The sequence below is a fragment of the Eutrema salsugineum genome, unplaced genomic scaffold (assembly GCF_000478725.1).
Source record: "Eutrema salsugineum unplaced genomic scaffold, Eutsalg1_0 scaffold_18, whole genome shotgun sequence".
In the NCBI taxonomy this organism is placed as follows: domain Eukaryota; kingdom Viridiplantae; phylum Streptophyta; class Magnoliopsida; order Brassicales; family Brassicaceae; genus Eutrema; species Eutrema salsugineum.
Window position 1 is genome coordinate 2,896,865 of NW_006256846.1, and position 22,739 is coordinate 2,919,603.

The 22,739-nt window shown below is 42.1% G+C and overlaps 1 protein-coding gene and 1 non-coding gene across 2 annotated transcripts; one reads left to right on the forward strand and one right to left on the reverse strand.

Annotated features, from left to right (window-relative positions):
* Window positions 1-4,712: 4,712 nt before the first annotated feature.
* On the reverse strand, window positions 4,713-7,191 carry LOC112087291. The gene is made up of 2 exons (XM_024157319.1): window positions 7,098-7,191; window positions 4,713-6,689 (listed from the first exon to the last, which is right to left on the reverse strand). The coding sequence occupies exon 2, from the start codon at window positions 6,682-6,684 to the stop codon at window positions 6,019-6,021; it is 666 nt and encodes a 221-aa protein (XP_024013087.1). The 5' UTR covers window positions 6,685-6,689; window positions 7,098-7,191; the 3' UTR covers window positions 4,713-6,018.
* Window positions 7,192-13,130: 5,939 nt separating this feature from the next.
* On the forward strand, window positions 13,131-13,237 carry LOC112087417. Its single transcript, XR_002900099.1, has one exon. It is a non-coding gene; the product is annotated as a small nucleolar RNA R71 (small nucleolar RNA).
* Window positions 13,238-22,739: the final 9,502 nt, after the last annotated feature.

Consider the following 22,739-nt stretch of genomic DNA (forward strand, 5'->3'; position numbering starts at 1 on the left):
CAGGTGAGGCATTTTGGGAATAAAAATGCCGAGCCGTTCTTCGACGAAGCATAATAGCGAGCTGTTTTTTGGCGAGGCTGTTTGAAAGAAAATGCTGAGCCGTTCAAAAGATGAGGTTACTTTGACAAAGATAGCGCCGAGCTATTTTCTACGACGTGGTGTTTACGTAGTGCCGAGCTATGTTTAGCGACGAGGCATTTCAAGATAAAAGATAATGTCGAGCCGTTTTGTTAAAGGCGAGGCGTGGTGCAGTCTGTGCTGCTTGATGAGATATCCTTGGAAAAGAGTGTACGCGAGGCGATTTGATAACGGGGACAGGCGAACTGTTTTTCCCGGAGTTTCTTTTAAAATGACGAAGCGTTTTTGTGAAAACTGTGTCGAGCCGAATAAACGACGAGGCGTTTTGTGAAAATTGTGTTGAGCCGAATAAACGACGAAGCGCTTTGCGAAAACTGTGCCGAGCCGAATAAGCGACAAGGCGTTTTGCGAAAACTGTGATGAGCCGAATAAACAATGAGGCGTTTTGTGAAAACTGTACCGTTCTTAATGACAAGACGCCCATACGGTGCGCAGAAAGACTAATACTAAAGCTTTTCCAGAAAATACAATGCCGAGGCATGTTAGATATTGTCGGGGGAGAGTGTTACGCCGACGCACGTGATCTAGATACAGCTTGTTACTGGATTAAGTCAGGAGATGCCAAACCAACAAGGTCAAAACATGCATAGACGACAAGGCAAGACAGTGCCTAGAAGATGAGCCGAGACGATGGCTAGGAGACAAGGCAAGAGGATGCCTAGGCGACGAGGCAAGATGACACCTAGCCAATGAGCCGAGATGATGGCTAGGCGATAATGCAAGAGGATGCCTAGCTGCCGAGCCGAGTTAACGGCTAGACGACAAGGCAAGAGGATGCCTAGCTGCCGAGCCGAGTTAACGGCTAGGCGACAAGGCAAGATGATTCCTAGGCGACGAGGTAAGATGATGCCTAGGCGACGAGCCGATGATGGCTAGCCAATGATACAAGATGATGCTTAGGCGACAAGCCGATGACGGCTAGGTGATAACAAAAGAGGATACCTAGCCGCCGAGCCGAGTTAATGGCTAGGCGACAAGGCAAGAGGATGCCTAAGTGACGAGGTAAGATGATGCCTAGGCGACGAGCCGATGATCGCTAGGCGATGATACAAGATGACACCTAGCCGACGAGGCAAGATGATGCCTAGGCGATGAGCCGAGATAATGCATAGACGACGAGCAGAGATAATGCCTAGGCAATGAGCCGACCTAATGTCTAAGAGACAAGGCGAGGTGATGCCTAGGCAACGAGCCGATGATGGCTAGGCGACGAGATGATCCCGACGAGGAAAGATGATGCCTAGGCGAAAAAGGCAAGATGATGTCTTGGCGACAAGCCAAAATAATGCCTAGGCAACGAGCCGAGATAATGCCTAGGCGACAAAGCGAGGTGATGCCTAGGCAATGAGTACAGTAAAATGATGCCTAGGTGACGATCGAAGATAATGCATAGGCGACGAGGCATCTTCGTTTAGATGACGCGAGCCGTGTTTAGCGATAACGACGAGGCAATTTTCATCGGCAATGCCGAGCCGTGTTTAATGATAACGACGAGGCAATTTTTATTGGCAATGCCGAGCCGTGTTTTATGATAACGGCGAGGCGATTTTCATTGGCAATGCCAAGCCGTGTTTAATGATAACGGCGAGGCGTTTTCATTAGATGATGCCGAGCCATGTATAACGACAAGGCGTTTTCATTATATGATGCCGAGCCGTGTATAACGACGAGTCGTTTTGTTTTTTATTAACCAAAGATGATTTTGGGCCGTTCATTGAGATTTATCCATTCTATCACTAAGAGAGGTCCTCATTGAGGTGAGCTGTTTTAGATTGTTTTGAGAAAGAATCTCTGACTAACGCCGAAGTATTTTTCAAGTAAGTTGTGTGTTTTATAGGCCTTGTTCTCTTTGAGAGACTGATCGTTCGTGAGGAAGAGTTGGGCGTTGCAGCCAAAGTGTTTAGCTTGAGCCTGTTTTTTTTTTTGCCGAGGCTTTAGCCCATGGTTTCTCGTTGATGAGGCAAAATTTCAAGAGGATATAGTGTTCTCTTTGGAATATGACTATAGACCGGCGTTCCCGAGAGGGTGAGTGTGTTTTGCCGGGTTTTAAGAGTTCACTTCGGTTTTAGAGAAAGCGATGTAGTCTCGACTTATAATCTCGTGTGCGATAGTGGACTGTGGCGACCGATACGTTTTTGGTCTGAAATTTGTATAGCGCGCTTAATTTTTATCCATAGAGGATGTAACTTGCACCCTCGTCCTAGGAAAGGTGGTAAAAGTCCGTTTAGAGAACTTTGTATTTGTTGTCTCGGTGTGGCCAGCAACGAGACGAGGCGTACGGTGTTTAGATACCAAAGTAGAACTTTGCCGAAGCAATGCAAGATCAATGAAAATAAAGTGCTTTGTAAAACAAGTAAAATGTTTAGCCGACATAAAACAAGTGAATAAAAGACTAGCCGAAGTGAAAGTAAATGAATGAAAACTAGCCGAAGTGAAAGCAAGGGAACGAAAAAAAATGAAGTGAAATAAATCTAGAGATACCTGACTTGACGAGCTAAAATTTAAGAGATGGTGTAAGTATTGTGGTATACGTACCTACTCCCCCCCCCCCTTTTGGGAAATGTCGACCAACTATCGAGATACGTTCTGGTCGATAGGAATGCATGCCGCTTGAACCAAAACCTCCATAACTTCCAGCTCATTGGTCCGAACCTTGGTCTATCAACTCCACGAGCCAGACGGCTCCGTCAGCTACAACTTTGATGAAGGGTCCGAGTCCAGCAGGCGTCGGTAAGGGCTTCGTTCCACCGGTTTACTGAGGCGCGTCGTTTTGGTACTTCAGCGGCTGCGAGACATGTGTTCCTTCTGATCGTCGTAACTTTCAGCACACAGCTCGAAATTGGGCAATCGCAGGCGTTCCGGAAACTAGACTCATCCTCTTGAATCTTGATGAAGGCACCAAAGGCTGGATCGCAACGCAAGAGCTCCGTTCCAGGTGATGAAGTAGAGGGATTGTCGGCTTCTATACACTTGTCCGGTTCTGATGCATTCACACGAGGGTCTCTCCACGGCTTCTGTCCCAAATGCTCCCTTTTTGCTCCAAATGACCTGTAAACACTCCAAAATGCAAGACTCTATAGGACCTAATGCATTTCCTATCTTAAACCAACTATAAGGACAAAAACATTGAAAACTACCTAAATGTATGCATGAGACTCAATATTTAGACCAAAAATGCAATCCTAAATGATGAAAATTATGAATATATCAACTCCCCCACACTTTTCCTTTGCTTGCCCTGAAGCAAAAAGAACAAATGAGAGAGAGAGGTTGAATGCATTGGGAGCTCATATTTCCTTTGAGAGAAGTGACCACTAAGAGAATTCAAGTTCATGTTCAATATGCAATGCAATACCATACTCAGATATAACAACACAATAAGAAATCTCCACAAGTTCTCTTATTCCTCAACTCTTTGACATTCATTGAGATTTTAACCAAGTGGATCAAATGATTCAATGTCTAAACAAGCTGGTTTGGCTAGGGTGAGGTTATGAGACTAAAATGATCTCATCAGCGCCTGAGAGGGTTCAATGCAGCAAGGGATCTCTCTATGAATGACCAAACTCTGGCAGAATGCTAAAAGTAAAAGGTAACCTATCCATACAAGGGCAAGAACTCATCCCACCCCACACTCTACTCAAAGTTTCCTCATTTGCTTACTTTTCACACTCTTTCCTCTCTCACTAGGGGATTCACTTTTTATTTCCATGCAAAAGTCTTGGAGTTTAAACTTTCATAGCTCTTTTTCACTTTCTTTTGTAACCTCTAGCCTCTTTTTTTCTTTCTTTTTAAAACATTTGAGCTCTTTGGCTTCTTTTCTTTTCTTTTCACTTAGAGGCTAGACTCTTTCTTTTCAAAACACTAGAGCTCACTTTCTTTGACTCAAAACTCCAAGACTGATTTCTTTTCTTTTTTTTTTCTATCCCCTAGTTCTCACCATTCTCCTTTTATTTCCACTCATCTCTCCTTTTTCCACTCACCAACAAGTATTCCCCCACACTTAAATATCACCAAATCTCTCAGCTCCTTGATGATGGAACTTACTCACAATGAGACTTGTCCTTGTCGCTCTAAACCTAACACTTTCTGCTAAGTTTGGTCCAAGGTGGCCTCTCAATCACACACAAATAATTGGCTTGAAAGAAGGATGGGTTCAGGGTGAGGAAAACTGATCTATTGTGCAGATTCAGCTATTTGAGCTAAGGAAGAGGATGGTAAAAACAGGATTCTAGCTCAAATATGTATAATGGTATCCACAAGCTTATTCAAACAATGCACCAAATGATAATTTCAAGTCAAGTTCAGGGTTTTCACAGTTGAGTTCGATTCAAACTTGCTTCTCAGATTTAGATCATTTCAAGCCTTGCAAGCATAGAAGTCATTTCACAAGCATATTTAGTCCAAATTCTCAAAGTGATTTACTCTTAAGGAAAACCTATCATTGCTCCATTGCATAATGCAACCTATATGAAAATGCAAACTAGACTCAACCTAAAATGTGAATGCAACTACATGAGCATTGTTTTGTGAATTTTTTAGATTTTTCAATTTTTTTTTTTTTTTTTTGGTTTTTATATGCACTTAGATGAAACTAAATGAATGCATGCAAGAATGAGACTCAAGACTCAAAGTGGAAAATAAGAATCAGAAAAACAAGATTAGTAAAAGATGAAACTCCTCCCCCACACTTAAATAACACAGTCCCTTGTTTTACAAAAGCATGAAGGAGATGTGCAAAGCAAAATCACAAAATGCAAAGAGAAAACAAGCTAACTACATGCATATATACAGAGATGGAGTATTACCTTCTCAAGGACTTAGAGATGGGGCTGGAGACCCCATGGAGTAGGACGGGTTGGAAGATTGGTCTGATGGTGATTCCATTGCTGCTCTCTTGGCCTTAAGGTCATCTTCATCCGAGTCTTGTCCATGCGGCTCATCACAGCTCCTGAGTGGTTCACTTTGGTGAGAGCTTTCACCAACTTCTCCCCTTTGGAACCTCTCCAACTTAGCATTGAGCTTTTTAATCTTTGTTCCCATCTTCTTGACCGTCTCAACCAGAGTAGAAACTGTGCCAACCAACTTCTTTATGTTCTTGTCTTGCCAGCGGTTCCATCTTCTCAAGCTCTTTGTGCGGTAATGAGCAGCTGTTGTGGCATCATCAGGCATCTTGCCATCATAAGAAGAGAAATTGTATCTCTTGCTCCCATAGACAGAGTTTTGATCAGCAGTTCCATCATCAGGAGCATCACCTGCTCCTTGAGAATTGGTGGTATTCTTTCTCAGCTATTGAATTGGTGGGAAAATCTCAGGATTGTAATGCAACTCCTTGGTGATATAGAACTTGATGTTATTTCTCTCTGAAAGGGAAATGAGTGATGGGCTTGGCAGTAAGACTTTGACCTTTACTTCCCCAAGGGTGAGATTGTAGGCATAAGAATTTCTCACAACTCCTTCAATGAAGTTTGTCTTGGCAAGATGCAACTAATCCATGAGCTTAAAAGGCTTTGGATTACCACTTAGCACAACTCCAGCATGTAACAAGATAGGAGTGATCAGGCCTCCTATGCGCATTGAAGGGTTCTTGCAGGTGAGAGCCCATTTCCTTAGGTGAAGGAAGTTCTTGATGAGAAGAGATCCCATTGTTGGTCCTCTACTGTCTCTATAGAATGGCCGTCCATTGAAGAACTCAGGCATATAGCACCTAATGCCCTCACCAATCAGCATCAACTCTTCATCATGAACATGGCTAAATTCAGCTTTGCCATAGAATGTCTGGGCAATCACCTTGTGTACCATCCTCAGCACTGGACTTCTGATGTCCGCTGCCTTAGCTACACTAGTCTTGTAGCTGCCATTACCAATTGAATCCTAGAGTTATCTCTTTTTATTCATAGGGTACCACAGCCTTTTTGCAGAACATTTCCCTTCAATCTTAAACCCAAAGCACTCACAGACTTCTCTGAAAGTCATTTCATATCTCTCCTGTCCACTTTTGAACTCAAGCGATCCAAAACCATCTTTAACCTCAGCAGGTCCATCAGTATTATAAAAGTTTACTTGCAAAGATGCAAGAAACTGGCAAGTCAGCTCTTTGTAAGACTCATGAGTCACCTCCATGATGTTCCCAAGACCAATGTTGTCAAGCACAGCTTTCACCTGTTCATAAATACCTATCTTTCTCAACAGCTCAACATCAGGGTACATTGTTCCTTCATGAGACACAGCTTGAAGTTTCTTGAGGTGCTCATTGTAAGTGACCGACTTTGGCTCTGTTTTCTTGATCACCTTTTTCTTCTTTTGAGGCACAGGTGCTGGTGAAGCCACATTGTCCTCTTCCTCACTCAGCTCCTCACTAGAGCTTCTCTCAGCTCTCTTTTGCTTTCCTTGAGCCCTTGATGTTGTGGCTATGGCTTTGCCCTTTGCTTTGGCACTTGCTGCAACTGATTTTCCTTTGAGTTCTGAAGCACAAGCTTTCCCATTTGCCCTCTGTGGCATCCTTGGTGCAGCAAAACTTGAACCTGCTTCCCTTGTTCTTCCCATGGTACCTGATTCATCAAAGAATCTCAAAAAGAGCCATCAGCGCCAATGAGAGGGATTTAATCTCAGAAATTTTGAAAATGATTTTTTCTTGAAAAAACATCATCAGGATAAATTCAAGCAGTATCATATCAATCTATTCCAAGTCCAAGCATCAAAATCCAAGCTCCACAGAATTTTCTAAAATCCCAACAGTATCTCAAGAACACATCTTTCTCATGACAAGCAAAAATCAGTGTTCAAGCAGCAAATCAGCTCAAGTGAGTTCCTCCTAGCTATCCACAACCTAGATTCCAATGTTCTAACTCAAGTTCAAGCTTCTAATCAGGTTCTACAAAGCTCCATCTAAGAAAATTTTTCAGAGATATGGCGATGTGCTGGAACAGAACCAAACAAGACCTTTTCATTCAAAATACCTTGGAATCAGTTGAAATGATGCAAGATATGAATTCCAAACTCAAAAATCCAGCAAGAACAGGCGATTTTAAGTGAGAAAGGTGTGAGTTCAAGAGAGAAACAATGGAGGAGAGAAGAAGAAAACAATGTCTTCGTGAAAGGAGAGAGAAAAGGAGAGAGGAAACCGATTTTTTTTCTGTGGTCCAGCCCTTCTTTTTGGCTTATGGGAGACAGCTGGATGTGGCTGGACCTTTGACTTTGACTGTGGCACCCTTTGGACCGCTGGTCACAAGACTGCTTGGAGATACTATCAACATGGTTTGTGTTGATATTCTGGTCGATACTTTCTCGGTGATTCTTCGTGTTTCATTGACCAGAATATCGACCAAACACACCTCGATACATTCCAATATTAGCTGTTCTCACTGATTAGTATCGAGGTGCATGATCAAGATAGTTTGGTCGATATATTTTCGGCGCACCAAGTTCAAACTATCGACCAAACTATCGAGATTGTCCATGGTCGATAGTTTTTCAAAGCTTTGCTGATTCTTGACCTTCCTTGCATCCAAATCTCCTTTAAACAGCTCCTAGAACGTGTTAAACCTTCTCACACTTAAGAAACACATCAAAAATTCCTAAAAATTCAAAAGAAAAACAAGAAAGAAAGTATGTACAAGTGATAAGCTTGGGGTGTCTCCCAAGAGCACTTTGTTTAAAGTCTCTAAGTTTGACTTTGATAACCTGTTTAACAGGCTGGTGGATAATCAAGAGGAACTGTAGAAGCCTCCTCTCTCTTCTCAGTGACAAGGTAGTGCTTGACCCTTTGAGCATTAACCACAAACCCATTGCCATCCTTGCCTTCTAGCACAACAGCTCCATATGGCCTAACTTCAAGAATCTTAAAGGGACCAGACCATCTAGACTTAAGTTTTCCAGGAAATAACTTAAGCCTAGAGTTGAACAGCAACACCAAATCACCTTCCTTGAACTCCCTTTTCAGAATCTTTTGATCATGTAGAGCTTTGGTCCTTTCTTTATAGATCTTGGAGCTCTCAAAAGCCTCTAACCTGATCTCTTCAAGTTCATGGAGTTGAATTATTCTTTTCTCTTGTCCTGTTTTGCTATCAAAGTTCAGCAACTTCACAGCCCCTAATGCTTTGTACTCCAGCTCAACAGGAAGGTGGCAGGTCTTCCCATATAGCAGATTGAAAGGAGATGTCTCAATTGGAGTCTTAAAGGCTGTTCTATAAGCACACAATACATCATCCAGCCTTTTGCTCCAATCTTTTCTGCTTGAGCTAACAGTCCTCTCAAGAATGGCCTTAATTTGCTTATTAGACACTTCAACCTGGCCACTAGTTTGAGGATGATAAGGAGTAGCTACCTTATGTTTCACTCCATGCTTCTTCAGCAAACCTTCCAAGGTTTTGTTCACAAAGTGAGAACCTTCATTAGAAATAACAACCCTGGGTACTCCAAATCTTGGGAAGATTATGTTCTTACACAACCTCACTACTACCTTGGAATCATTGGTAGGGGAAGCAATAGCCTCAACCCACTTGGACACATAGTCCACAGCTACTAGTATGTACTGATTCCCATAAGATGAGATGAAAGGCCCCATAAATTCCACTCCCCAACAATCAAAGACTTTAACCTCTAGTATTGGATTTTGAGGCATCTCACTCCTCTTTGAAATGTTCCCATGCCTCTGACAGGCATCACATGCTGAAACAACCCTTTGAGCATCCTTGAACATTGTGGGCCACCAAAAATCACTCTGAAGAACCTTGGCCACAGTCTTGAATGCTCCCATGTGACCCCCAAAAGCTGAACCATGGCACTCTTGCAACACAGGTTGCATCTCCTCCTCAGCAAGACATCTATACAACTGATCTTTGTTCAGGACATACAGGTAAGGTTCATCCCAATGGTATCTTTGGACCTCTCTGAAGAACTTCTTTCTGTGGTAAGCATCAAGCCCTGGTGGTTCCACTCCACAAGCAAGAAAGTTCACAATATCAGCAAACCAGGGCATTTTCTTCTCTTGGATGCTATCCACTTCTTCAAACTCCAAATAAGATTTGAGCACCGTTAATGATTCCTCAGGAAGACTGTCATTAAGAGGGACTTCAGAGTCTATTCTTAACCTAGAGAGATGGTCTGCAGCTCCATTCTCTATACCCTTCTTGTCTTGTACTTCCATATCAAACTCCTGAAGTAAGAGGACCCACCTCAATAGTCTAGGCTTAGCATCCTTCTTGGTCATTAGATACCTGAGGGCTGCATGATCAGTATATACAATGACTTTTGATCCCACCAGGTAGCTTCTGAATTTATCGAAAGCAAAGACTATTGCCAACATTTCCTTCTCTGTGGTAGCATACTTCTCCTGGGCAGAATCAAGGGTTCTGCTGGCATAGTATATGACATGAAGCTTCCTGTCCTTCCTCTGGCCAAGCACAGCTCCAGCTGCATAATCTGATGCATCAGTCATAACCTCAAAAGGAAGGGACCAGTCTGGAGCCTGGACAATGGGTGCACTGACTAATGCATCCTTGATCTTCTTGAAGGCTTCTTCACACTCAGCATCAAAGACAAATTCAACCTCTTTACACAACAGCCTTGTCAAAGGTCTGGCTATTCTTGAGAAATCTTTGATGAATCTTCTGTAAAACCTTGCATGCCCAAGGAAGCTCCTTGTCCCTTTGACTGAAGTGGGAGCTTGCAGATTCACCATCACTTCCACCTTTGCTCTGTCAACCTCTATGCCTTTCTCAGAGATCTTATGCCCAAATACAATCCCTTCCTGCACTATGAAGTGGCATTTCTCCCAATTTAACACCAGGTTATGCTGCTCACATCTCTCCAGGACCTGTGACAGGTTAGAAAGACAATCGGAGAAGGAGGAGCCATAGACAGAAAAATCGTCCATGAACACCTCCACCTTCTCTTCAATGATGTCAGAGAATATATGCATCATGCAACGCTGGAATGTGGCAGGGGCGTTACAAAGGCCAAAAGGCATGCGCCTGTATGCAAATGTGCCATAAGGACAAGTAAATGTTGTCTTCTCTTGGTCTCTTGGATCTATGGGGATTTGAAAGAATCCAGAGTAACCATCTAGAAAACAAAAGAAGGGATGGTTTGCAAGCCTCTCTAGCATTTGATCAATAAAAGGCAAAGGAAAATGATCTTTCCTAGAGGCTGCATTGAGCTTCCTATAATTTATACACATTCTATGTCCAGTTATAGTTCTAGTAGCAATCAGCTCATCCTTCTCATTTCTTATTACTGTCATTCCCCCTTTTTGGGCCCCACATGGACTGGTGAAACCCATATAGAGTCTGAGATTGGGTAAATTATCCCAGCCTCTAGGAGTTTGAGAATCTCTTTCTTCACTACCTCTTTTAAGTTGGGATGGAGGCGCCTTTGGTGCTCTATGGATGAAATTGACTCTTCTTCTAAGTGAATCCTATGAGTGCATAGGGAAGGTGAGATACCCTTTATGTCATCCAGAGAGTAGCCAATGGCTCCCCTATGTTTCCTTAACTCTTCTAACAACCTATGCTCTTGGTCCTCTAACAGCATATCATTGATAATGATTGGATAAGACTCATTGAGACCTAAGAAACCATACCTGAGCCCCTTGGGAAGAGGTTTTAGTTCCACTTGAGGTGCCTTAGATTCATCCCAATCCTTGTCAAATGCACCTAGTGAGGCTTGTTGTGGCTTTTCTGCTTGTGCTTCACCTTTAGCCTTGTTGCATTGCTTCTGAACACCCTTATTCATCTCTTGAAACCCTTTTTCCTCCTTGGCCGCCGTGGTAGTATCGAACACAAAACATGTCGATAGTTTTGTAGATATTTTTGGCTCCTGAAATATCGACATGGTTTTGGTCGATACTTTGGTCGATATATTTTCGGCCTGTTGATCAGTCTCGGCATCTTGAAATATCGACATGCTTTTGGTCGATAGTTTGGTCGATATATTTTCGGCGTCTTGGTTTAAAATATCGACCAAACTATCTTGATGCAGCACGTCGATAGGAGCACCGGACCTTGAGCGTTCCAAGCTTTTAAACTGATCCTCTTGAGCTTTAAGACCTTCATAATGCAGGTTCAGGTATGAACTTGTGCTCTCATCTGGCTTATGAGAGTCTAAAAGCTTTTTGAGCCTCAAAGTTTCATCTTTTAGATAGCCATGCTCTCCATGTTCCTTTGTTAAAGCTATCTGAAGATGATCTTCTGTGTTTAACTCCTCTAAAAGCTCATCAGCAAGCTCATCCATTGTCTCAACATAGAAGCATTGCCCTTCTATTGTTGGCTTCTTCATCATTGCATTCACATCAAACTTCAGCCTTTCAGAACCAAGTTGAAGCTCTATGATGCCACCTCTCATCAATTATTGCTCCTGCTGTGGCCAAGAATGGTCTGCCCAAAATAGGAGGATCAACTGGTTCATCATCCATCTCTAGCACAATAAAATCAGTAGGAACCTCAAAACCACCTATCTTGACAGGCAAATCTTCCAACATCCCAACAGGTAACCTAACTGATCTGTCTGCAAGGACAAGAGAGATCCTAGCAGGTTCGAACACTCTAAATTCAAGCTTCTTCGCTATGGAGAATGGCATCAAGCTGACAGATGCTCTCAGATCACAAAGGCATCCAGAAACTAGCAGAGGCTCTATGGCACAAGGGAGTGTGAAGCTCTCTGGATCAGTTAACTTTCTTGGGATTGCCTTTCTCTGAATGATGGCACTGCATTCATGACTCAATACCACCATACCTTGAAGCTCTTTAGTCTTGTTCAGAAATGCATCTTTTAAAAACTTACCCATCTTTGGCATCATTAGAAATGCATCAATGTGAGGCATTGTGAGTGGTGTCTCATTGAGAGCCTTCTCAAATACAGCTCTTGCCTTGTCTACAAGCTGCTTCTTGAATCTCGCTGGAAATGGGAGCTTGGGTTGGTATGGAGGTGGTGGGACATATAGCTTTTCTGGTTCAGGTTTCTTTTCCACCTCTTTATCCTTTTCTTTCCTTGATCTTTCAGCAACTTGATCATCTTTTAAGGCTGCCTCCCCCTCAGTTTGATCATTGTCCTCAATGATCACATTGTTGTGCTCAATACCAGGTAGCTCTTTGCCACTTCTCAGTGTAATGGCTTTAGCATATTCCTTGGGGTTGGGTTCAGGCTTACCAGGTAGTTGGCCTTGGTTCCTTGAGCTAGATGCCTGATTTTGCTTCAATTCCTTGATGTCCTGTTGCATAGATGCATACTGACGTGCAAACACTTGTTGACCCTGAAGCAGCTGTTGTATAATCCCAACCATATCTGAACCCATATGTGGCTGCTGGTGAACAGGTGCTGACTGAAACTGATGCTGAACCGGCGCCTGCTGCTGGAACTGTTGTGGACCAAACCGTGGTGGTGCCTTTGGCTGCTGCTGTGAACTGAAACCAGAACCCTGAAATGGTTGCTGTTGCTGATTGTAACTCTGATTCTGAGCAAACTGATTCTTTGGTTGAAAAGACCCTTGAAAGTTGTTCTTGGGAACAAATTTCTGTGGAGCTTGAGAGTTAGGGTAGACTTGGTCTTGTGGGTTTGCTACATTGGGATTCCTGTAAGAGAGATTCTGATTGGCATTGGCATACTGATATCTTTGGAACCTCTGATTCCTAATATAGTTTAGCTCATCCTGGGTAAGACCCTCTTCACTGATGTTCTCAAAGCATTGAGAAGGATCCTCATACTCTCCTACAAAGTGCATTGGTTTTTGAGTTGCCAATAACACTTTATCCAGCTTGCTTTCAAGTGTTTTAAAATCCTTCTCATACCTTTGATCCCTGCTTGAACTCTCACTCCTATTGGCTCTATCAAAGTCTTCTCCATATGTATCATTGCTCATTGCTAAGTTCTCCACCAGCTCTAAAGCAGCATGAATCTCCTTACCCAGAAAGTTACCATTGGAGGCAGTATCTAGCTGGTTTCTAATCTTGGGAAGAGCTCCTCTATAAAGTGTGCTGAGAAGTGAAGCCTCACTAAACCCATGGTGTGGGCACTGGTTAGTGTAGCTCCTGAATCTCTCATATGCTTCACCAAAACTCTCATTGCTGTGTTGAGTGAAGCTAGAGATTTGGTTTCTCAGTTTCGCTGTTCTGGAGGTGGAGAAGAGCTTAGATAGAAAGGCCTGCTTGCATTGCTCCCAGGTCTGAATGAAGCCTCTTGGGAGGTTCTTCTCCCATTGGTGAGCTTTGTCACCAAGACTGAAGGGGAATAATCTGAGCTTGAAACTATCCTCAGATACTCCATTTATCTTTGTCAAGTCACACACTTTATCAAATTGATCCAAGTGTTCCAAGGGATCTTCCATTGCCAATCCATGGAACTTGGAGTTTTGGACCATATTCAATAAGGATGCTTTCACTTCAAAATTGTTGTTTTGCACAGGTGGTGCTTGAATTCCATCTCCATACTGAAGAGCATTGGCCATGTCATTCTCTCCAACATAGACCTGTGGCTGCTCATATCTCCTTTGTTGGTGTTGGAAGGGCTGATGGTGGTGCACCTGTTGTCTTTGCTGTACATTGGCCTGATGCCTCTGCTGATGAGCTGGAGCTTGTCCCTGGTGGACATAAGCTTGCTGTTGATGCTCCTGTTCCTGCTGAGCAGTACCCTGATGAAACCCTTGACCAGCTCCATTACCAGCTGCATTACCAGCTCCATTACCCTGCTGCACCTGAGCTTGTTGCTCCTGAGCCGGTTGCTCAATGTCAACTACATGCTGTCTTTGATCTTCCATATCAGCCTGATCAATCTGTCTTCCATGCGTATCCCTTCTCCTCCTTGGAACCAAAAGATTAATGTTGTCGTTTAAGGGAAAAGGTGGACCACAGCTTTTTGATCTGGACCTGGTGTTCATGCACCTGAAACTCACAACCAGAACTTGAAAAGAATTAGAAAACACAAAAGAAAATGCTAGATCTCAAGAAATGACACAATCTTAATGCTATCACACATTGGCAACGGCGCCAATTGATAACTTAGAGTTTTCAAGGCTCTAAATGAGGGGTCATCAATCCCTTTTGTCACTTTGCAGTACAAAGGGTATCAATCCATCATGTGTAGACACTAAGATGCAGGATCAGTTCTTAATTCAAGCCAAATGAGTAAGGTTTTGATGTTACTTCCACTAAACAAACTTAAAACAAGAATTAAAGCTAATGATCAACTTAAACAAGCAAATGACAAGATGAGATGATATGAAATGATGGAAGCATGAGATTCTAGACTTGATAGTTGGCTAAGGTGCTTTGATGCTAAATCAGGAATGCTAATGACAATGATGAGACATGATTCAAGTGATTTAGAACTCTAATCTAGATTAATCCTCTCATGAAGGCATTAACCTCTACACTAATCCATTTTCAAACCAAATCATCATTTGTGAAATATGAATCAATGAGCATTAAGAAACAGTTCTAAAAGATCATTCAAGCAAATAACAAAACATCATCATGCAGCAAATGCTTAAACCTCTAATACAGCTCTTTCAGGAATTTCATCAAACACTTGTGGTGCATGAAATTCCCAGAATCTAGATCTCAAGTGGTATGAACGATTCAAAACATTGCTAGAGAGTAAATTTGATAACATCTTAGCTTAAACTTTCCGAACTAGTCACGGATGTATGAATACGCCACTTTCGTGATCATAGACAACTATCTCTCTCAACCCTGACCATTACGTTTCCACTCTGGTCCTGAAAGAGAAAAGATGCATTATGTTTAAGACTCGTCAGCATTCACAAATTGCCCATAGGCAGGTTTCCACTCCTATGTTTGTTTTACTCTCCGTAACTAGATCTGACACCGGATGAATACTTTCGTGTCACCAAGCATCTGGATCAGATTGTAGTTCATGACGCTACTCTCATGCAGTAAAAGTAAATTCAGAAGAAAAAGTTCTAAGAGTGGGCTTCAATATATAGCTCATGGAATCCTCATTGAACACATGTATCCCCATAGAAAATCCCTTAGACCCAACAATAAAACTACTCAGACATGATGAACAAAATAAAAAACATAGTATTGAAAAGTAGAGCAATAGTCGAAATTGAAAAAGAAAGAACAAGGGTTCAAGAGACAGATCTCTCTCTCCCTAAAAGCTAAAACTTAAAAAGTATTCTAAAACAATAAGAGCATATGAGGTCATACGAATTAGGGTTCCTAAGACATGTATTTATGGTGCTCAAGATATCTCTAGGCGTCACTTAGGGTTTCTCCAAATGAGGGAATCATTTTGGGCTTCATAAATGGGCCATCGAGTTCAGAGTTGGCTGGCCGCGGTCGGAATGTGCGTGGCCGCAGTCGGGATGTACGTGGCTGCGGGGAATGGATGGTTGGCCGCGGTCGGGGAGCCTCTGACCATGGTGAAATGGCTGTTGGCTGTGGGTGGAAATGCTTGCAGGCTGGTTTACGGGACATCTTGCTCTTCGCGTATCTTTTGATTGAACCGTTGGATTGCCAAGCTGTAAAATTCGCTGGAAAGCTGATACTTCCATCTTTGAGATCTCCAAATTTGAGCTGGCTCAGACGGTGAGAAGGCCTTTAATTGGGGGTGAACTTCTGACGGTTTGACTCTAAGCTGAAAATCTGGTTTTCTATCCATTTTGTTAAGCTTTTCCCTAAATTTCCTGAAAAGAGTCCTGGAACTACAAATACTAGAAAAACGTAATAAAAGTACTTGAAAGCAATAAAACATATAAAAAGTATTTCAAATCGATCCATAAAAGTGGTCAAAATACAATGTTTATCACACTCTCGTGGCTCTGATTGATCCTAGGCTCAGAGAATAGGTCATGAATCTACTATCATGCAATATGAATAACTTGGAAGAGATGAGATCCAGAATATGGTATAGAAACTTAGAAATCTTTATCGAACATGTATGTCTATCGATGACTCTTCAACAACTTAAATCTCTGGGACAGATCTACATGATGCAAGGAATGATAAAAGACATGAAAGAATGCAAAAGATGAAACAAAAAATTTAACTAGATAAAAAGGAAAAAAGAACAATGGATCCAGGGAAAAATCACCTTCTCCATCGCCTGACTCTAGAAAAACAAAGTTTGGTGGCTCAAAATCTCACTACAGGAGCACACACCCGTTTAAGGCTGCTAAAAAATGTATTTATAGGTTCTAAGGTCCTCGAGATCTCATTTAGGGCTTCTCTGAAGAGGAATGGTGAAATGGGCTTTGATGTTGGGCCTTGTGGCTCAGAAATTTCCATCGAGGGTGAAAGTCTTCCGGGGCAGGCAAAACACTTGTTCGCCGCGGGTGAGTCTTACGGGACTGTTGAATTTGGTCAACTTGTTCTCCATGTATCTTTTGATTGCACCGTTGGATCTTGCTGATGTAAAGTGCTAGGGAAATCTGGTTGTCTCCTCTTTAATGTCTCTAAATTTGAGCTGAATCAGACAGTGAGAAAGTTTTCATTTAGGGTTGAACTTCTGACGGTCTGACTCTGAGCTAAAAAATGGATTTCTTCCATTTTGTCATCTTTTTCCCTAAGTTTACTGAAAAGAGCCTTGAAACTACTAATATAGAGAAATCATAATAAAAGTTCTTAAAACTGATTAAAACCTTTGAAAAATCATTTGAAATCAATGGTAAATATGGGTACAAATACGGTGTTATCAGTATATTCCGAATGGGATCAGAAACTTGACGCACTAGTGGAAGGTGGATGCCAGAACTTTCATGTCAAACAGCCAAGGGGTACCAAAATTGGCGTTGTAAATTGCTGGTTTGTTGAGCACTAGGAATTTGATCATTAGCGCCGATCTCCCAACGTAGATCGATATCTTCACCGTACCAAACGTCATTGTCTTTTCTCCACTAAACCCGGTTAGTGATTCCAAATATGGTTTGGTTTTGAGTCCGGGAAATCCATGTTCTTGAGGATTTTCTTAAAGATGACGTTTACCGAACTTCCGATGTCAATCAGTATTTTGCTTACCTCGACGTCGCTGAGTTGCAAGTCGACAACGAGGCAATTGTTATGAGGCATGTGTACTCCCTGGATGTCGGTGTCAGTAAAGAGTATGGGTACTGTGCCCTTGCCGTAGGGAAGTGCGTGTTTGAGGTCTGGCGACTATATTCTTTAAGTGCCTAAATTGAGTAATTACATGATTCTAGTGCCCCATAATCATGTTAACGTTTTTCTTGGATTTTGGGACGTTTGTTTCCCGGTTCGGTGCTTCACGTTCTTGCTTTAGGGGAGCAGTCGGTTTGTCGTTGGAATTGGGAGCTTTGGTAGGCTCTTGGTTTCCAGACTTATCTTGGCGCGGATTAAGCTGTCGGGGTTGGGCCAGCGTGTATCTGTGACGGTGACCTCCCCCTTGCGGTACTGCTATGTCGGCATTCCTCTGTGCTGTGCCCGAACCGTTTATGGTATTCGCAAAAACATTCACTCGCGGGCGTGTCATCCTCTCGGTTCCACGTGTTCCAAGACTTTGGTGGTTGACCTGGTTTTGCGAGATTTGAGGGTGCGGCCTGGTTTACCACCCCGCGTGATTTACTGGGCTGTGCCTTTGCCTCTTGTGTCTCTTTGCCCGTCAGGGTCGACAGGGGTAGGTCGGTTCTCGCTGCAGAGTACTGACGATCCTTAGCGGCCTCTTCTTCTTCTTCCACGATGAAGATGTTTGACTTGTGAAGCGCGTCCTCCAGTATGAGCGGTCTATCGCGACGAAGTTCCTTGTGAAAAGGGAACTTATACCACGTCTTCTGGTATAATGCTTCTAGGGCGGCTTTGTCATAAAACGTGCATTGTGCTACAATCTGCTTGAAACGGACCATGAAGTCTCTGAGGGGCGCGATCTCTGCTTGGTATATTTCTCACAGTTTGGAGTTACGAGTTTTCTGTCTGATGAACATTGAGAAATGTTTTGCAAATTTTTTCGAAAGTTCCTTATAGTTTTCGATGGAATTAACTTCTAGCCAAGAGAACCTGTCTAGTGCGATATCTTTAAGATGTTCAACGAACAACTGGAATTGAACTGCATCCTTTTGTTCGGTCGAGCTGAACTTTGGCCGGTTTAGCACGATCCCGAATGTGAGGAAATGCCTGGGATCCGAGTTTCCGTCAAAATGGTCGCAGTTTGAATTTCTCGAGATTAGGCACAGGAATGTTGGTAATCCGGGAGGTGAATGGCGTTTTCTGCGCTTCTTGGATTACTTGGTCGATTTCTGGTGCCGAACTGGTTGCCTGATGGAACTTCGAGCTGATGTCACGCAGTTGGGCTTGCATCCGCTTGATTTCTAGGTCGCGCGTAGTTGCCGGGGTGGTCAACTGTGGGGATCGGCTTTCGAACTGCTGGACCACAGACCGTGCCATAGTGTGTTGTTGGTTCCCCTCTCCTTGGAAATCACTGATAAGGTTCCGTCTTCTGATCGGACTCTCTTTCTGCAAACTGGTGATTTGTGCGGTGAGGATTGCGAACTTGGCATCATTGCTTTTGACCAACTCCTGCATCTGAGCGCGAAAGCGTTCATGAGTGCGGTTGGATCGAAGGCAACTACCGTTGCATGACAGGTTTTGGTGCCAGTTGGAATTCCTACCGAGCTTGGTCCAATGTCATCTCTCGAGGTATTGATTTGTGGTCAGGCCGGGCTGTGTTCGACATCGCCTGGAGGTTCGCCGACTTGCGGTTGGACCTGGCTCATGTCATTACTGCATATGGTGATGTAGCTTCTGGCCTGGGTAGAGGTCGGTTGTGCCTCGTTTGCAATTGTTGTCAATGTTGCTTGGAGGTCGATTACTGAATCGGCCCCAGGGTGGGCGCCAATTGTTGATTGTGGATTTAAACTTTAAGTGTCAATTTGGTAATCCGAGATTGGAAAGAGTCTTTATTAATATACCGAGTTCAGGTTACAAATGTTCAAGTTCGGAGGTCTCTCGACGAGTGAAATGTACAATATCTTTTAAGCTCTCTATTTCTCGGGGCAGTGTCCAGCCCTTTGAACAGTAACATAATCCTCTATTATAGTACATTAACGACTATGTATCTTAGGATTTCTTCCTTTTAATCTCACCGACTTTAATTGTTGGGCCTTATCGTCGGTGGACCGTCTTATCATGCCGAGCCGATTTTGGTATAAACCATCGTAAACTGGATTTAATTGGACCGATATCGGTCTAGACCAGGCCAAATCGGGTTATAGAGTGTGTGAGTCATAACTCGCACAATCAAAATTTGTTAAAGAAGAAGAGGGATCCAAAGCTTCTAAGTGAAAATCTCAAGAACAAAGATCGAAAAGTAGTTTTATTGCTTAGTATTTATGCGATTGCGTAAAAGTTACATAACGAAAGAATTACATCGTCTATTTACTAAGTCTACAAACCGCCTAGCCGAGAATCTCGGGAAATTTTTCTTTTCTTTTACGCGGCTGACGACTCCGATCTTTTCTAGGGTAAAATCTCTTGGACTCATTCATCGGGCCTCCGTGACTATCCGGCTCGGTCCGTTAACTCCTTCAACCCTGCGGCTCGGCCCATTCTCTTTCTCCCTCGGCCTAATCCATTTTGCTTACGGGTTACTCCTCGACTCAGGTACGCAGGGAATCTTCCGAATCGGACCGGTTCAGCTCAGTTTCTCCGTTCTACCTGTGGTTTGGCTCGGTTCCTTCTATACCAGCTGAGATTCCTCCGATTTAGCTCTGTTTTACTGAGCCAGCTCATGGTTCGGCTTGGTTCAAGACGTCAATCGTTTCGATTCGGTTTTATCGAGGTGATCACTCGGTGTGTCGTGATTTGGATCGGTTTACGGTACCTACTATGTTTCTGTTCGGCCCTTTTTTAAGGAAATCGCAAAATTAGGCTTCCGAAGCCCAATTTTAACACTTAGTCTTTTTTCAGGCAGTTAAATTTATATAGGGGTGAAAACCGACCCAAATACAGAGCATACCACCAACAGAATCCAAGACCTCCAATGATGATTCGCTGCTTATAATCGATAAAGCTTTCGTTTGCTCTGTTTTAGTGATTAAGCTGAAGCTATGTAAAGCTGAATTTTGCTTGTCTTTAGTTGGTTCACGTTTGGCTTTTTCCCTCTTGTAAATATTATTAGGCATGAGACGTTACAAAACGCATAAAAGAAAATATGATTTATAACATTAAATTATACGATAAAACGACTGTTAAGTAAACATAAAAAAACCTAATAGAAAACAAAACTTAAAAATAAAAAACAAAACCGAATATTGAACAATACAAAAAAATCCAAGATAATTCAAACAAATATGCAAAATAGTAGAAAGACGAATTTATGCACTTACAAAAACTAAACAATAGCAGTTATATACTTATTACATCAAAAATAAAAATAAAAGTAAGTTTTCTAACATATGACAATCATTTAATACTATACAGTAACCTATAAACGAAAAAACAATAATTATGAATATTTTTTTATTTATTATAATATAAGTGATTGATAGATAAAGAAAATTATTTACCTCAATCAGAATTTCACAACATCAATATTAACATGGTTAAGCATTGTTTAGGGAGTTTTTGGTCCTCTTTAGGGAAAGTCTCCTGCAAAACCAGCAAACGCGTGAAGGCCCAAAAAACACAATGAAATGGTGTTCTTCGATGGCTATCCGACGCTCAAGTCAGAAAACAATAACAAAAGAACCACGAAGTGGAAAATCGGAGAGAGGAAACATATCAGAAAAGGAGAGAAGAAAAAGCGGACCGAGAGTTTTTAAGAATGGTAGAATCTACTCGGGCCTGATTTTAGTGGGATTTTTAGGTGGAAAAGAGAAGAAGTGTAAGAGTTTAGGGGTGGAAAAGCTCCACGGTTTAGGAACCGCAGTGGAGTGAAGTGGAAATGAACTACGGAGTAATGACTGGAAAAGAGAATGTAGTGCAACTTAGGGTTCACAAGTATTTAGAGAGATAGCATGAGCCTTAAGATTGTGAGAGAATTGAATCTTGTGTTCCTGGATTAATATACCGGGTCGGTCCATGGATCTTGTGTTCCTGGGTATGTCCGAGTTCCGACTTGATTGGGTCTGAATCTTAGGCTTGCGTCATGTTTCCGACGAACTCACCAACTTTCCTTTGCATGTTCGAGACCGTTATTTGGTGCATCCTTCTTGCCGTCATTGTACGAGTTAGGTTCAGCGGTTCAGATGTGGTATGGACCTTGTTGAACCTCTGATTTTTCTCTGTCTTCTGTGAATGGTCATTGTCACTTGACACGTGTAAGCATAGCGCATTAAATGCCAATCTCGTGGGTTTGTAAAGGGTATGGGCAATTGTATCAATCCAAAGCATATTCCGATTGTCGAATGGAGGGAAATTTGAACAGTGTTTTCTGCTTAATGGATTATTCATACCTGGCTCGGGTCCTTTGATATTAGGACCAGGCTGTCGATGCCGCCTTGCTGGCTGATTCCTTTCTCCGAATACTTGTGCGGGTTATATTTTCTTATATCCCGACCCTTATAGATTACTGAGCTTAAGTCTAGGACATAGAGAAGGTAACCTCTCCTCCTCCTGACCACTCAGTTGTCGACCTTCTTATCTCTGACAACGTGGCCAGCACTATCAGATACGAGGAATTTGGGAACAGGTGGCCTACCGTACCGGAACTCCCAAATCTAAAAGATTCGAGGCCCGGTGCTATATGCTTAGGTTGTATTTCCTAATTTGTCACAGGGGGCCATACCTGCAAAAAATTCATGGACTTCACGTGCAAGCACGCGGTTCGTCCACGTAGGAATGATCAAATTTATCCCCTACAAGTATTATATCCAAAATCGTTCATAAAACTATATATTACCAAAAACAATTCATCACCTACAAAAATTTTTCACAATATATGTAAAATTATAGAATTTGCAAAAAAAAATATATATATATATATATATATAGACTAAATATTTGTATCATGCCAATTAGTAATTTTGAGAATTTAAACATACATATAAGAAAGTCTACACACTTTCTGATCTAAGTTTACTCATGACCAAAACATTATACAGAGTCTCAACTTATGTGCCATTATATGGTTGACAAAATGCACCGGTGAGAACTCAAAACACAAGTTATGGTGGAAACTACTATATGTACTCATCAGTTGATCCACACGGAGTTGACCTTCTTGTCATTATCATTACTATGGTTGCTAGTGCTTTCTATAAATTTTGTTTGTATTCTGGTGTCATTCAAAAAGATTGAATTTGAGAGTTTTTTTGTAAGAATCTCACCATTTATTATATTTCATATAAAAGTGTGGATGCTCTTTTTAGTTTAATAAGACATTAATGTGGGAATACAAATAAAATATGTCAAAATGCGCTCCAAACGCTAATGTTGTGTGTGTTACTTTCTTAAATAATAGGAGTTTTATAAATTAAGGAGTGGATGAATTTAAACTACTTATATAAACAACTATCCATAAATACTCAACTATTAACATTTCTTTAAAATTTAAACTAGTAACCGAAAATTGATCGGAAGGAGAAAGACATAATTACTCTTTTTGTATAATGTTTTGCTTTTCTTCATCATTTTCATCTGTAGTTCCTACTTTTTTTCAACAATAGCGGACTCGGCATAACTCAATCTACTTTTATT